This window comes from Coturnix japonica, chromosome 13, assembly GCF_001577835.2.
Source record: "Coturnix japonica isolate 7356 chromosome 13, Coturnix japonica 2.1, whole genome shotgun sequence".
NCBI lineage: Eukaryota > Metazoa > Chordata > Aves > Galliformes > Phasianidae > Coturnix > Coturnix japonica.
The window spans coordinates 5700360-5711183 of NC_029528.1; the positions used below are offsets into that span (position 1 = coordinate 5700360).

At 43.2% G+C, this 10824-nt stretch overlaps 1 protein-coding gene across 2 annotated transcripts in view; it reads left to right on the plus strand.

The window, feature by feature from the left end:
* The window catches only part of GRIA1 (glutamate ionotropic receptor AMPA type subunit 1), a 115009-nt gene that overhangs the window by 83744 nt on the left and 20441 nt on the right, over window positions 1-10824 (plus strand). For both annotated transcript variants that reach the window (XM_015875851.2, XM_015875852.2), the window contains exons 12-13: window positions 7570-7768; window positions 8293-8540. In XM_015875851.2, the coding sequence (XP_015731337.1) occupies window positions 7570-7768; window positions 8293-8540 (447 nt within the window). The remainder of the gene's footprint in view (window positions 1-7569; window positions 7769-8292; window positions 8541-10824) is intronic.

Here is a 10824-nt window from a genome sequence, read left to right on the forward strand (position 1 = left end):
CACTTTAGGTGGCTAAAGAAGGATCTTGGGGGAAAAGAAAATGAAGACCTGGTAAAAAAATAACCTGAAATATATTTGGGAAAACAGAAAACAGCTTTTTTTATCAAGAAGACTTTGCAGAAGAAGATGAGAGAGAGCAAATGATATCTAAAAACAGAGCAAAGGACGTGGGCATAATTGGCCATTGTTTAAAAAGAAGAATGAGTGTTGTTAAATTCAGGGCTACCTGAGGTTGAGGAAGTTCCTTAGTAATGAATCCCTCAGGGCACTTCGACGAGTGCTTCTGACAACATTTTATGTTTGTCACCTTGGCAATGTTTCTCAGCAGAGCTAACAAATGTCACCAAAGTGAGAAAAATACATGAAGAGCCTTTTTTTATAGTGAAATTTTTGCTCAAAGGCACGACGAGAGTTGCTTCTCCTTGTAGCAATATATGGCAAAACTGCAAAACAGGGATGACTTTGCCTTTCACTGGAGCTGCTGAGCAGCCTGAAGTGACTGCATTTCTCAGCAAGCCTCTGCCCAAACATTCACCCCTCAGACTACCTCAGATCACAGCACTGAGAAGCACATTGTGCCTATATTGAAGAGGATTTCAGTGTACTTCTTTGGGTCCATTTATTCTGCCTTTCAACCAATCTCGGTTTTTTGTTTTCTTTTTCTCAGTATTTCGCATCACCTCCCTATTGTTGCCTTTTCTGTTTTCTTAGCAGCTCTCTGGGAGGATTGTATGTATTACCCTGCAATTTTAGGGATAAATATGTCAGCAGCCAGTTCTGACTGCTCGGGGATAGTATCTCCCTCAAGTGAAGGGCATTGCCCAGTTCTGCTCAGGGGTTGTGTTTTTATTGCAAGGATGGCACTGGATTCTGCTAAAGTCTAGAGGGACTGGTTGCCATTTTAATCCATGCTTGCATGGCATTAAATGCTTCCAACACCACTCTTGGTTAGTTGAGCAGGTGAGTTGGTTGTGTGACAGCAGGTTGTATTGCACTGCCATTGAGAACCACAGGAGAACATACCCTGCAGATAGCTATTGAGCTTGTAAATTACCCATTACTTAGTACCTGATGCTGATTGAGTGTTCCAGGGTTTGAAATGTTCACATAAGAACCTCAGAGCCAAATTCCACCTGTGTGCCACCCATGCAGGTGAAGTTTATAAATGTGATTCATTCTCTTGTCCTGCAGCTGGGAATTGAGAAGCACGAGGCAAGATATCCAGGATCTCATAAAGTGGCAGGGCTTGCCAAGGAATGAAAGAACAACACTTGGCTGATAGTCCTCTGCTTAGGCCATTAGGTACATCTCACCTGTCAAACTGCTAAGTGAATGTCTTGATAACAGCATGTGGTTGTTCCATGGAGTCATGCTGGCACTTAACACCTCAGTTATCCTGGCTCCAATGACAGGAGAACCACAAGTGACAAGATGCATTACTGGCTAAGCAGGAATAATAAATTTATAAGGAAATTTTGCCTGTTAAAGTGAAATTGAAAAAAGAAATTCAACATATTATGCAAAAGAAGAGATGAAACTGTGGGGGAGGGAGAATACACTGATGTCCAAGGCCATTAGCCTAGATGGAAAGAAACAGTAAATAAACTGTGACATAATTAAAGCCTTCTAGAAATGCGTGCTCCTGTTTGAATATGGAACGTTCTGTGTATTTGTCGACAATATGTTCAGTCACTGCAATATTTACTTCAGCAAGTTACCCTAAGGCTCCTGTGAGAACTGGCTGCTGCTGGGATTCTGCATTCCCCATTGCCTTCTTCCAGCATCTTGGCTTTAGGGAGGTCAGATTTTTCCTTCTCCTTTTTTTGGTAACATCTTGGGACTCCCAGTACCTGTGCACCATCAACTCTCTTACCCTCTCTCACTGGTTAACCTTACCCACAGAGAGCTCAATGTTTCAACTCTGCAGATCAGTTGTGAGGTAAGATGAGGAAGGAACAGTTGATTTGTACTGCTGGGAGAGTTAAATGAGAATGTCAATGGAAAACATTTCCACCTCAGTCCGTGTGAGGGCTCTCTGGGCACTTGGTGTTAAAGCCAGCATTGTACTCAGGGCTCCAGACTCGTACACCAGGAGACAGGATTCAGTAGTGAGTAAATGCAAACTAGCAAGTGTGAGGTAATTAGTGATATAGCACAGACAGGGAAGTGTTTAAGAACTATTTGGATGTGGTTGGATGTGGTGCTCAGGGACATGATTTAAGCAGGTTGTTAGAGCTGGGGTAGTATGGTCAGGTTGCGGTTGGACTTGATGATCTTTAAAGTCTTTTCCCACCTGAGCATGTTTGATTCTATGTGGATTCCAGTCTGATCTGGTGACTAATGGTAACTCGTTCAGAGCTCGGTAGCACAGCAGAGTGTAAGAGGATAAGAGCTTTGCAGATGTGGGTGATGGGTGTACCAAGAGCTGTTCCCAGCTTCAATCCCAATGGTTTGTTCCCATGGCCTTGGCTAGCTGCAAATGTTCTTAGTAAATCCAGGGCTGTGTCAGGGTCGGAGATAAAATGGTGAGACCAATCGTTCTGGATGGTCTGTGACACTCAGAAGAAGCTAAGCTCATTTGGGCTCATGAAGCTTAATGCTGAAAATTTGCTAAGAGCCAAATGGGAGCAAAACATTTGTAACTAATCCACTACCAAGTCGGCCCTCAGACAGACCCGTGAAATTATCTACAGTTGGTATCAAATTAGCGAACAGTGTCAGAGATCAGAGGATCTGTGTGGGCAGAAGACCAGAAGTGGATTTGACCCACAGTCAGCAGAACAGGCGTACGAGAGCTTTTCTTTCCTCAGTTCTGCATTAATTCATTCAGTGACAAATATGTCAGTTGACTAAGTGAGCCGTTATTAGAATAGAATGTAGCAGCAAATCTGGGAAATCCTCCCAAAGCAACTATGGCTTTAGAATCCCAGATTTGCGTTTCTAATTAAAACGCTGTCAGTTTAGGTGTAATTCTCCATACGAAATGCATTTGGTAAGGGGGAAGGGAGAAGTGGAAGAGGACTGAGGCGCTGCTCAAACACTTTTCCACCGATGTTTACTTTGTATTTTTCCGGTTACCTCCTTAATGTGTTTTTTTCTTTGAAAAATGCATGATGCTGTTTCTAATAAGATTGCAATGCAGAGGCAAATGCCTGCTATTTGTTCCAACCTTCTGCAAGGGATAAGATCAAAGAGCAAATTGTTTGATCAAGGATTGCATTTTGTTTAAGAAATAAGAGATTATAGCTGCATGATTCTCTTTTTTTTCTGTGAGGAATCCATCAATGCTAAGGCTAGAAGATGATAAAAATCACTGCATGAGAACAAAGGGAACTTGCAATTCTTTTCTGTTTTCTACTGGCAAAATGATGCTTTTGCAAGGAGAAGGGGAAAAAAACAAAAACATTCTGCCTAAGTGAGAAAATGAAAATGATTGATTTCATCTTGGTCGTTTCCAGTTTTCCCATTATAGAGATATAAAATAATACATTCCAGAACTACCTTATAAATGATACGTATGGTAAGAGTTCAACATATTATAAGAGCAGAAGGAAGAGTGTGAGTAACGAGAAAGGAGAAACAGAATTGTTTACTATGTCAAAATTATGCCTTTCAGAAATGAAACGTTAAGTCATAGAAAAAATGCAAAGCTTGGGTGGACTCGAACCAACCATTTTCAGAATGCTACTTTTAGAGGGCATTTGCAACCATTATCTTTTCATTCTAATTGAGAATATTAAGGTTTAATTTACCATTTCAGGATTTTCCACTGTACTGAATTTCTGCTTCCCAACCACCTATAATTTTAAGTTGATTGTACACCACAGATAATGAGGGCAGAGTATTTACTACCTGTTTCTGCAAGAGTGCTGTTGGAAAAGAGTGCCTCATTCTTGCTATTGTGAGGGGCAGGCAGAACCCCAAGTAAATCTGGGAGAGAATGGGGGATGATTTTAGCAAGTACAGGCAGGGCTAGCAGAAGAAACCAAGAGGTCTTAATTTGGGCTTTGTAAGAAGGAACAGTATGGGTGCAGAGGGAATTGTATAGATTGAAAAACGTACAGTCTAGTCCATCTAGCTGTTTCATGGCTTCCCACATCCCAAAATTAGCCAGTTATTAAAAGCCTCTTATCACTGTTATCCTTTCCGGTTTAAGTCTGATTTTTTAGATAGTGCTTTTCTCTGGTATTACTATAGTAATTGATGGGAATTAACCCAAATGTCAAATCGAGAAATTAAAACATCATAGCTATGGGATATCTTTAAAGTACTAACCAGTATGTTCCATCTCACCTTAACTCTGCAGAGGACTGAGGCACAAACTCATTCCCACGTGGCAGAGAGCTGATTGCCTCCATGTTACCCTTGAATGGGTACATGGATATGTAAATTCTCAATGATAGGGATTTAAACCCCATACTGCCCATTAGTGAAAAGAAATGAACTTTGCTAGGTCATTTTCTGCTTCCTAGTTGTGGAATTAGATGTTCAAGCCTTAAAAGTGACTTAAAAGTACAAGGCATATCTACTCCTCTGTGGCCGCTGTTAGTAGGGCATAAATATACCACAAAGTCCCACCAGCTTTCTACCAGATTTAATGTCCCGAATGCAAAAGTCAATTCTAGAAATAGAACATCATCTCTTAAATTACAATGGCACTTTTGCAAGCTCGTTCCAGGATGGGAGTGCTGCTTCTCTCCCACTTGATCTGCAGGGGTAACAAAACAAGACTGCAATGGATGTCTTTCCAACCACTTACTTTTGGTAAGCAGTCATGAGCACTGGCTTAAAAATCTGAATAGGAACATGGTTATTCAGAGAAATCCAGTTTGTCCTGCACTGTGTGCACTGTATTCGAGCTATGGAGATGTTGCGTAGGATCACATCTCCTTGTGCAGTGTTTCATTGTGTTTTCTTACATTTCTTCTTGTATTGCACTGGCCTCCAAGAGATTCCCCCAGCAGCCAAAGCTCCCTTGCATTAGATGCTGCATGGCCATGGAGTGAAAGGTCGATGTCCTTAAGAACCCGTATGCTAAGTGACTTCTCTGCTGTATGTTAACAGCAGTTTAAATTAACAGCTTCTAGCTTGAAGTCAGTCTAGTAACGAGGGCAAACATTGCCCATTAGCAGTGTATGCAACACAGAACTATGCACATGAAGCCTCAGCCATGCTGGCAGTCACAGCAAGCTGTTTTTCTTCTCTTCTTTTCTCCACTGTCTAGGAGGTACAGCACTCACCTATTCACAGCATCTCATTTAAAAAGGAAAACTAACCCAGAGCCTGAACGAGACAGTGCATGATGGGGCCACACATCCTCTCCTGACTTGTTCCCATGGGAAAGAATCACCTACCCCCTCTCCCTGCTTCCTTAGCCCTTCTTGTTGCTCCCTGTCTGAATACCCTATAGTTACTTTTTCATGCTGTCAGTGCCAGGTGCGGGGCTAGGAAGCATAAGCCATCTGCAGCTGACAGCAGGCAGCCCCCATGGGATAAGTCAGTAATGAATACTGCTTGGATGCAGAGGGTCTAGAGGCAGGAATCCGGCTGCCTGCCGCTGAAGGGATTGAAACAAGCCACAGAAATATCCCAGCTTCATCAGGAAAGAAAGGCTGTATAATTTGCAGCTGGAGATGAATGTGATTATTTGCCATGCAAATGGATTTTGCCAGCTCAAAGTGGCCTTCATCAGCAGAAATTGTTGTATCTGACATTATCCGGTTACTTTTGTTTAATGCCTCTGCGCCTTTTCTGAATGCTTCCTTCCCTAAGCACACATCATCCAGACTAATTAGAGACAGGTATTTTTTTCCTCTTCCCCATCAATCTGAAGACATGTGAGCTGAATCCATAGCTACCTCCCTCTCCGATCCCTCTCCAAATACGAAACTCAAGGTAAATATGTTTGTTCTGTCAGCCTTCCGCTCTGGGTATTCTCCACAGATGGTGACATTTACTTCATCTAACTTCAGATCCTTGAAGATTTGCTGTCTTGTCCAACCATGTGATTCTAGATCTTTCAAAACTCAATACAAACAGAGGTCTCCGGATGACCTCCCTCCACCTGGGATAGATGGGGTGAATCATGCCCGGGGGTCCCTGATCATCTCCATGGCCTGTTTAGTGACATCTCTCTTGGAGAGTTGAGGATAGGGTGGAAGAACAATGCCCGGATTTCTGCCTTTCCTCAGCACCCAGCAGTCCCACAACAAACCTCTAATGCCTCTGTCTGTCAGCAGTGGGGAGGCATAACAATAAATCAATCTGGAGTTAAGGACTGCCAGTCTGCTCAGCCATGTTGCTGTGGTTGCCAGCAAAGGAAGAGATTTGCATGAGATGCTTCAGGACAGGGTGTGCAGCATTGGCCTTATAGCTGGAACCGTGCCTGTGGGTTGCAGACCTGAAAAATGAGAGCTCTCCACTCTGCCCCATGTGCTGTGAATGCAGGTGTGGGAGCTGGTGACTGCTTTCTGCTAGGCAGTGATATCAAATTTTGGACAAAAGCGCTTTTGGGGTGGGTTGATCTAAGTAAGGGGATGACCTGATGTCTGAAGGAGCAGCTCCCAGCGCACCAGCAGCACTTCAAACCAGACTGGACAAATTAGAAGTGTGTAATCTCTTTAAGTCTTGCAGCTGGTGGGCTGTGTGGGCTTAGCCTCTTTCCAGCTGTAATTTCAGTGATTAGCAGTACAGGATTCTTTTCTCGTTGGAGCGGTGGAGCATGTAGGTTTGTCTGTCAGGTTGTGTTAGCCCACAGTAAGTCTCAGCAGCTTCACACAGACCCAGCACAGCATGACACATGCTGTCATGATCCAGTTCGGTGCCCTGAGCTGGAGTGAGAAATCTCCATTACCATCTGATAAATCATATTCCTGGGGACTGACTCAGGTCAGCAGAAAAGCAACACTAAGACATGGTCTCCCACTGAGAAATGAAGTGTTTCTCATGGACAGGACCTCCCTTGTCAGACTGTCTGGCTTTATAAAGCAGCATTGTAAGTTATCTTCCACTGGGGATGATGCCTTGAATGTCGAGAAGGAGTGTATAAATAATTTAGGCAGAATGCATGAATTATGACATGGCTCTAAAAGAATATCTTTTACTCTTAAATATGATTTGAAAAGATTTTAATATAAATTAATGCTTTCTTGGCTTATCTCTATAGCTATCCAATGGTTACAGATAATTGGGTATTTGATAGCAGCAAGTGCACGATGCTTAGAGTTTAAGGTATTATTAGGAACATCTTGTCTAACCCACTGCTGAGAACAAACCAGAAAACGCTGGTAGGCAAATTATTCATTAAGGCTGTAGCTCCTCTCTGAGATTCAGCAGCACTTTTAGAAATGTGGAGTTTTGATGGAGGAACTGATCTGGTGAACTTCACTGGTTTGTGTATGTGGTTCTATCTTCAGTAGACTAAGAACTGAGTCAGAGCTTTGGCTTCCCTGGAAGCATCTGGAGGACATGACTTAAGGACAACACTGGGTCAAGGACAGGCCTGTAAGAACAAGCTGTACCTTTTGGACCTTCATACCCCTCCTGTCTGCCTCTCCCCTTTGTGTGCAGGTCTCTCTCAGGCCGCATAGTTGGAGGTGTCTGGTGGTTCTTCACTCTCATCATTATCTCATCCTACACTGCTAACCTGGCTGCCTTCCTCACAGTGGAAAGGATGGTTTCTCCCATCGAGAGTGCAGAGGACTTGGCCAAGCAGACGGAAATCGCCTATGGGACCCTGGAAGCTGGCTCCACTAAGGAGTTTTTTAGGGTAAAAAGGAAACTTTAATGCAAACGTTTTGCTTAGCTCCTTGTTGGCAAGTCTTCCAGGAATGTCCTCTCTCATCTTCAGCCCAGGTCTGTTTTTCTCTCTTGCTTCCCCTTGCCGTGTTAGCACCTGCTGTCCTTGCCCCTAGAACAGCAGAAATCTGCTTTCCCTGTGGCTGCTCAGATGGCTGACTGTGTCACTTGTGATATTCTGCAACTGTAAATAGAAATGTGGAATATCTGGGTGCTTCCCCACACTACAGGCATCTCCTAACTTCCAGCTTGGTTAGCCTTTGGTTTGATCAGTAAGATCACTTGCCAGACACAGATATCCTGCCCTTCCTGCAGCAAGGTGGTAGGGTTGACCTGGGTGCAGGAAATGGCCGGAGGTTCATTAACATCCTGTTACATTGTTTGTCTTCCTTGGTCCATCCTCTCTGTGGGTAAGTGTTCGGTCTCACCTGGAAATCCCTGCTGGCACCCCAACCTCTGTTAACGCTTCTGTTGGGTTTGTGCTGTCCTACACAGCGATCCAAAATAGCAGTGTTTGAGAAGATGTGGACATACATGAAGTCAGCTGAACCCTCCGTTTTTGTGAGGACAACAGAAGAGGGGATGATCCGGGTGAGGAAGTCGAAAGGAAAGTATGCCTACCTCTTGGAGTCCACCATGAACGAGTACATCGAGCAGCGCAAGCCCTGTGACACCATGAAAGTGGGAGGGAACCTGGATTCCAAAGGCTATGGTATTGCAACGCCAAAGGGGTCTGCACTGAGGTAAGTAGCTTGGATTTGCTTTCCTTTGCCAACCCACCCAGCAAATCAATGTATGCACACAGTTCAATCTCCATTGCCATGTTGATCATGAAAGCTTGGGGCAACAAAGTGGGGGAGGTGGAGGGAAGGTGATACGGAAACTGTTATGTGCAGGGAAATAACATGCCACTGCTCCACTGCTGCTCAGTGGGAGCACCTAATCATTCAAGCCCTGCATTTAGAAACTGGATCTAGGCTGATCCACTTGCTATGAATGTGTCTGCTGTATTAGGCGATGGCAGGGGGGCTGCTGTAGTGTAACCATTGGTTTCACAGAGCATTATCTGAATGGGGCTCTCATCCTGTGCCATGTGAAGTGCAGAGCTTTGAAAAGAATGGTATAACCCTGGATTGGATCCATGCTTGCAGAGGGAGCTCTGAGGGGAAAATATTTTGGTGTTTCTTAGGAGAAATTGCTATCTGGGAAGAGTGAGAAGCCAGGAATTCCTGAAAAAAAAAAAGAAAAAAAAAAAAGCAAAAAAAAAAAAAAAAGCATATTTTCATTTACTGAGGAATCCAGAGCCAGATTTTGGCAAGCACCAAATTTAAGGCCAAAGGGCACAAGTCCTGCATTTCTGAGCCCAGACCTGCAGATCCCACGTGCCTTTGCCAACTGTCATGTGGAGTACCTTCAGAGACTTTCCTTTAAAAGGAAGACACTTGAAAAGCACACACTGAGATAACAGCAAAGCTTGACCACTGCACAAAGCCAAGCTCCTAGAGACATGAGCTGGCCACCTGCAATGTGCAACATGCCAACTTACCTGCTCCCAGCAGCTCTACCACAATCTGCAAACAATCTGAGTTACACTGGAGGTGTGGTTCCTTTCAGCAATGCAATACAATGCAATTTCTTCATGGTACATTCATGAAGAATATGAGTCTTGAGGGTTTAGTAGTATCAGTAAATCCTCAGATGTCATAAATGGTCCAACTGATTTAGTTATTTATTAAATGTAATTTGATCGATATACTTTGACCAAAGTCATATGTATGACTTTATGCTTGCTTGTGATGAAACCCAGTGCAGAGACACTGAAACCATGATCTCTGGATAATGTCAGCAGTTAGTTGAGACTTCGCTGATGAACTTGGCTGGTCACCCAGCTCCTAAGAAAATGCCAGCCCAAAAGATGAAAGCCAAGCCAACTAGTAGTAGGTCAAGCCCAAGGATTTGGGCTATTGCTTTTAATTGGTCAGGCCAAATTGAATTCAACACTTTCCATATCATCAAGCACTTCAGAAAAGTTGATGAATGCAATGCAGGTGGTCCAGAAGGTGATTCTTGCATCCAGTGTGGTTCAGGCTCTAAAGTGCCTTGGAGCCCTCTAAAGAAAGTGGATCTGTTCTTGTAGTTTTTAGATGTTTTCCAACACACTCTTGCCATTGTTTTTTCTCTGTCTTGAAAATATGGAAATTAGGTTGCAGATCTCATTATTTTTATACAGCAATTTTGTAACCTAATTTTTATATTATAAAAACAAACAAACCGGAACATCCTACCTGTCTTGTAATTGTTGGCTTGTGAAGGAGCCATTTATCATAATTCTAGGAGAAATAAGGAAAAACAAAAAAAAAAAAAAAGGAAAGAAAATTGCATCAGTCATAACAATTTTGCAGCTCCAAGCATCCCTCTGCTAGGCATGATTCCAAAAATTCCTAACATTTCTTCTTATTTCCTCTTCTTCATCCCAACTGCATGTAGAACAAATATCGTATGGGCCTAATGGCACAGGAGAAATGCTTGATTTTCCATTCTATGGTGTTTCTTTGGAAGAGTTGCTGTTAGGTTTTGTCCCATCATGTTTGTTTTCTTCCTGTTGTTTTAACTGTTTTAACCTTAGTAAGTTCCATATGGTCTTTGTGTCGTGTCTGTTTTCCCTTTGGGGTCCTGCACGTGAGAGATTGCCCTGAGCAAGGTGACATTCATGAGGCATCTGTATAGCACGGTCAGCATGTCGCTTACTTTATTTTCACTCACATCAGTCCACAGAGTAAAAGCTCTGAGCCAGGTCTGGAGGTACATGTGAGCCAGGCCTATCTTAGACTGCTGTTTAGAAACTGGGCTGCATTTGACTTTTGTTGTGACCTGTCACTTTTGTAGATAAGCAGGTTTTCCTGGATTCAGTACAGCTGATTAGGAAAGGATCCCAGTGAGATAATAAATGAGAGCTCATCTTCTTTTTTATCTTACTCCTACTTGAGAACAAAATACCAGTATATTGCCACTGATGTGTGAAAAGAA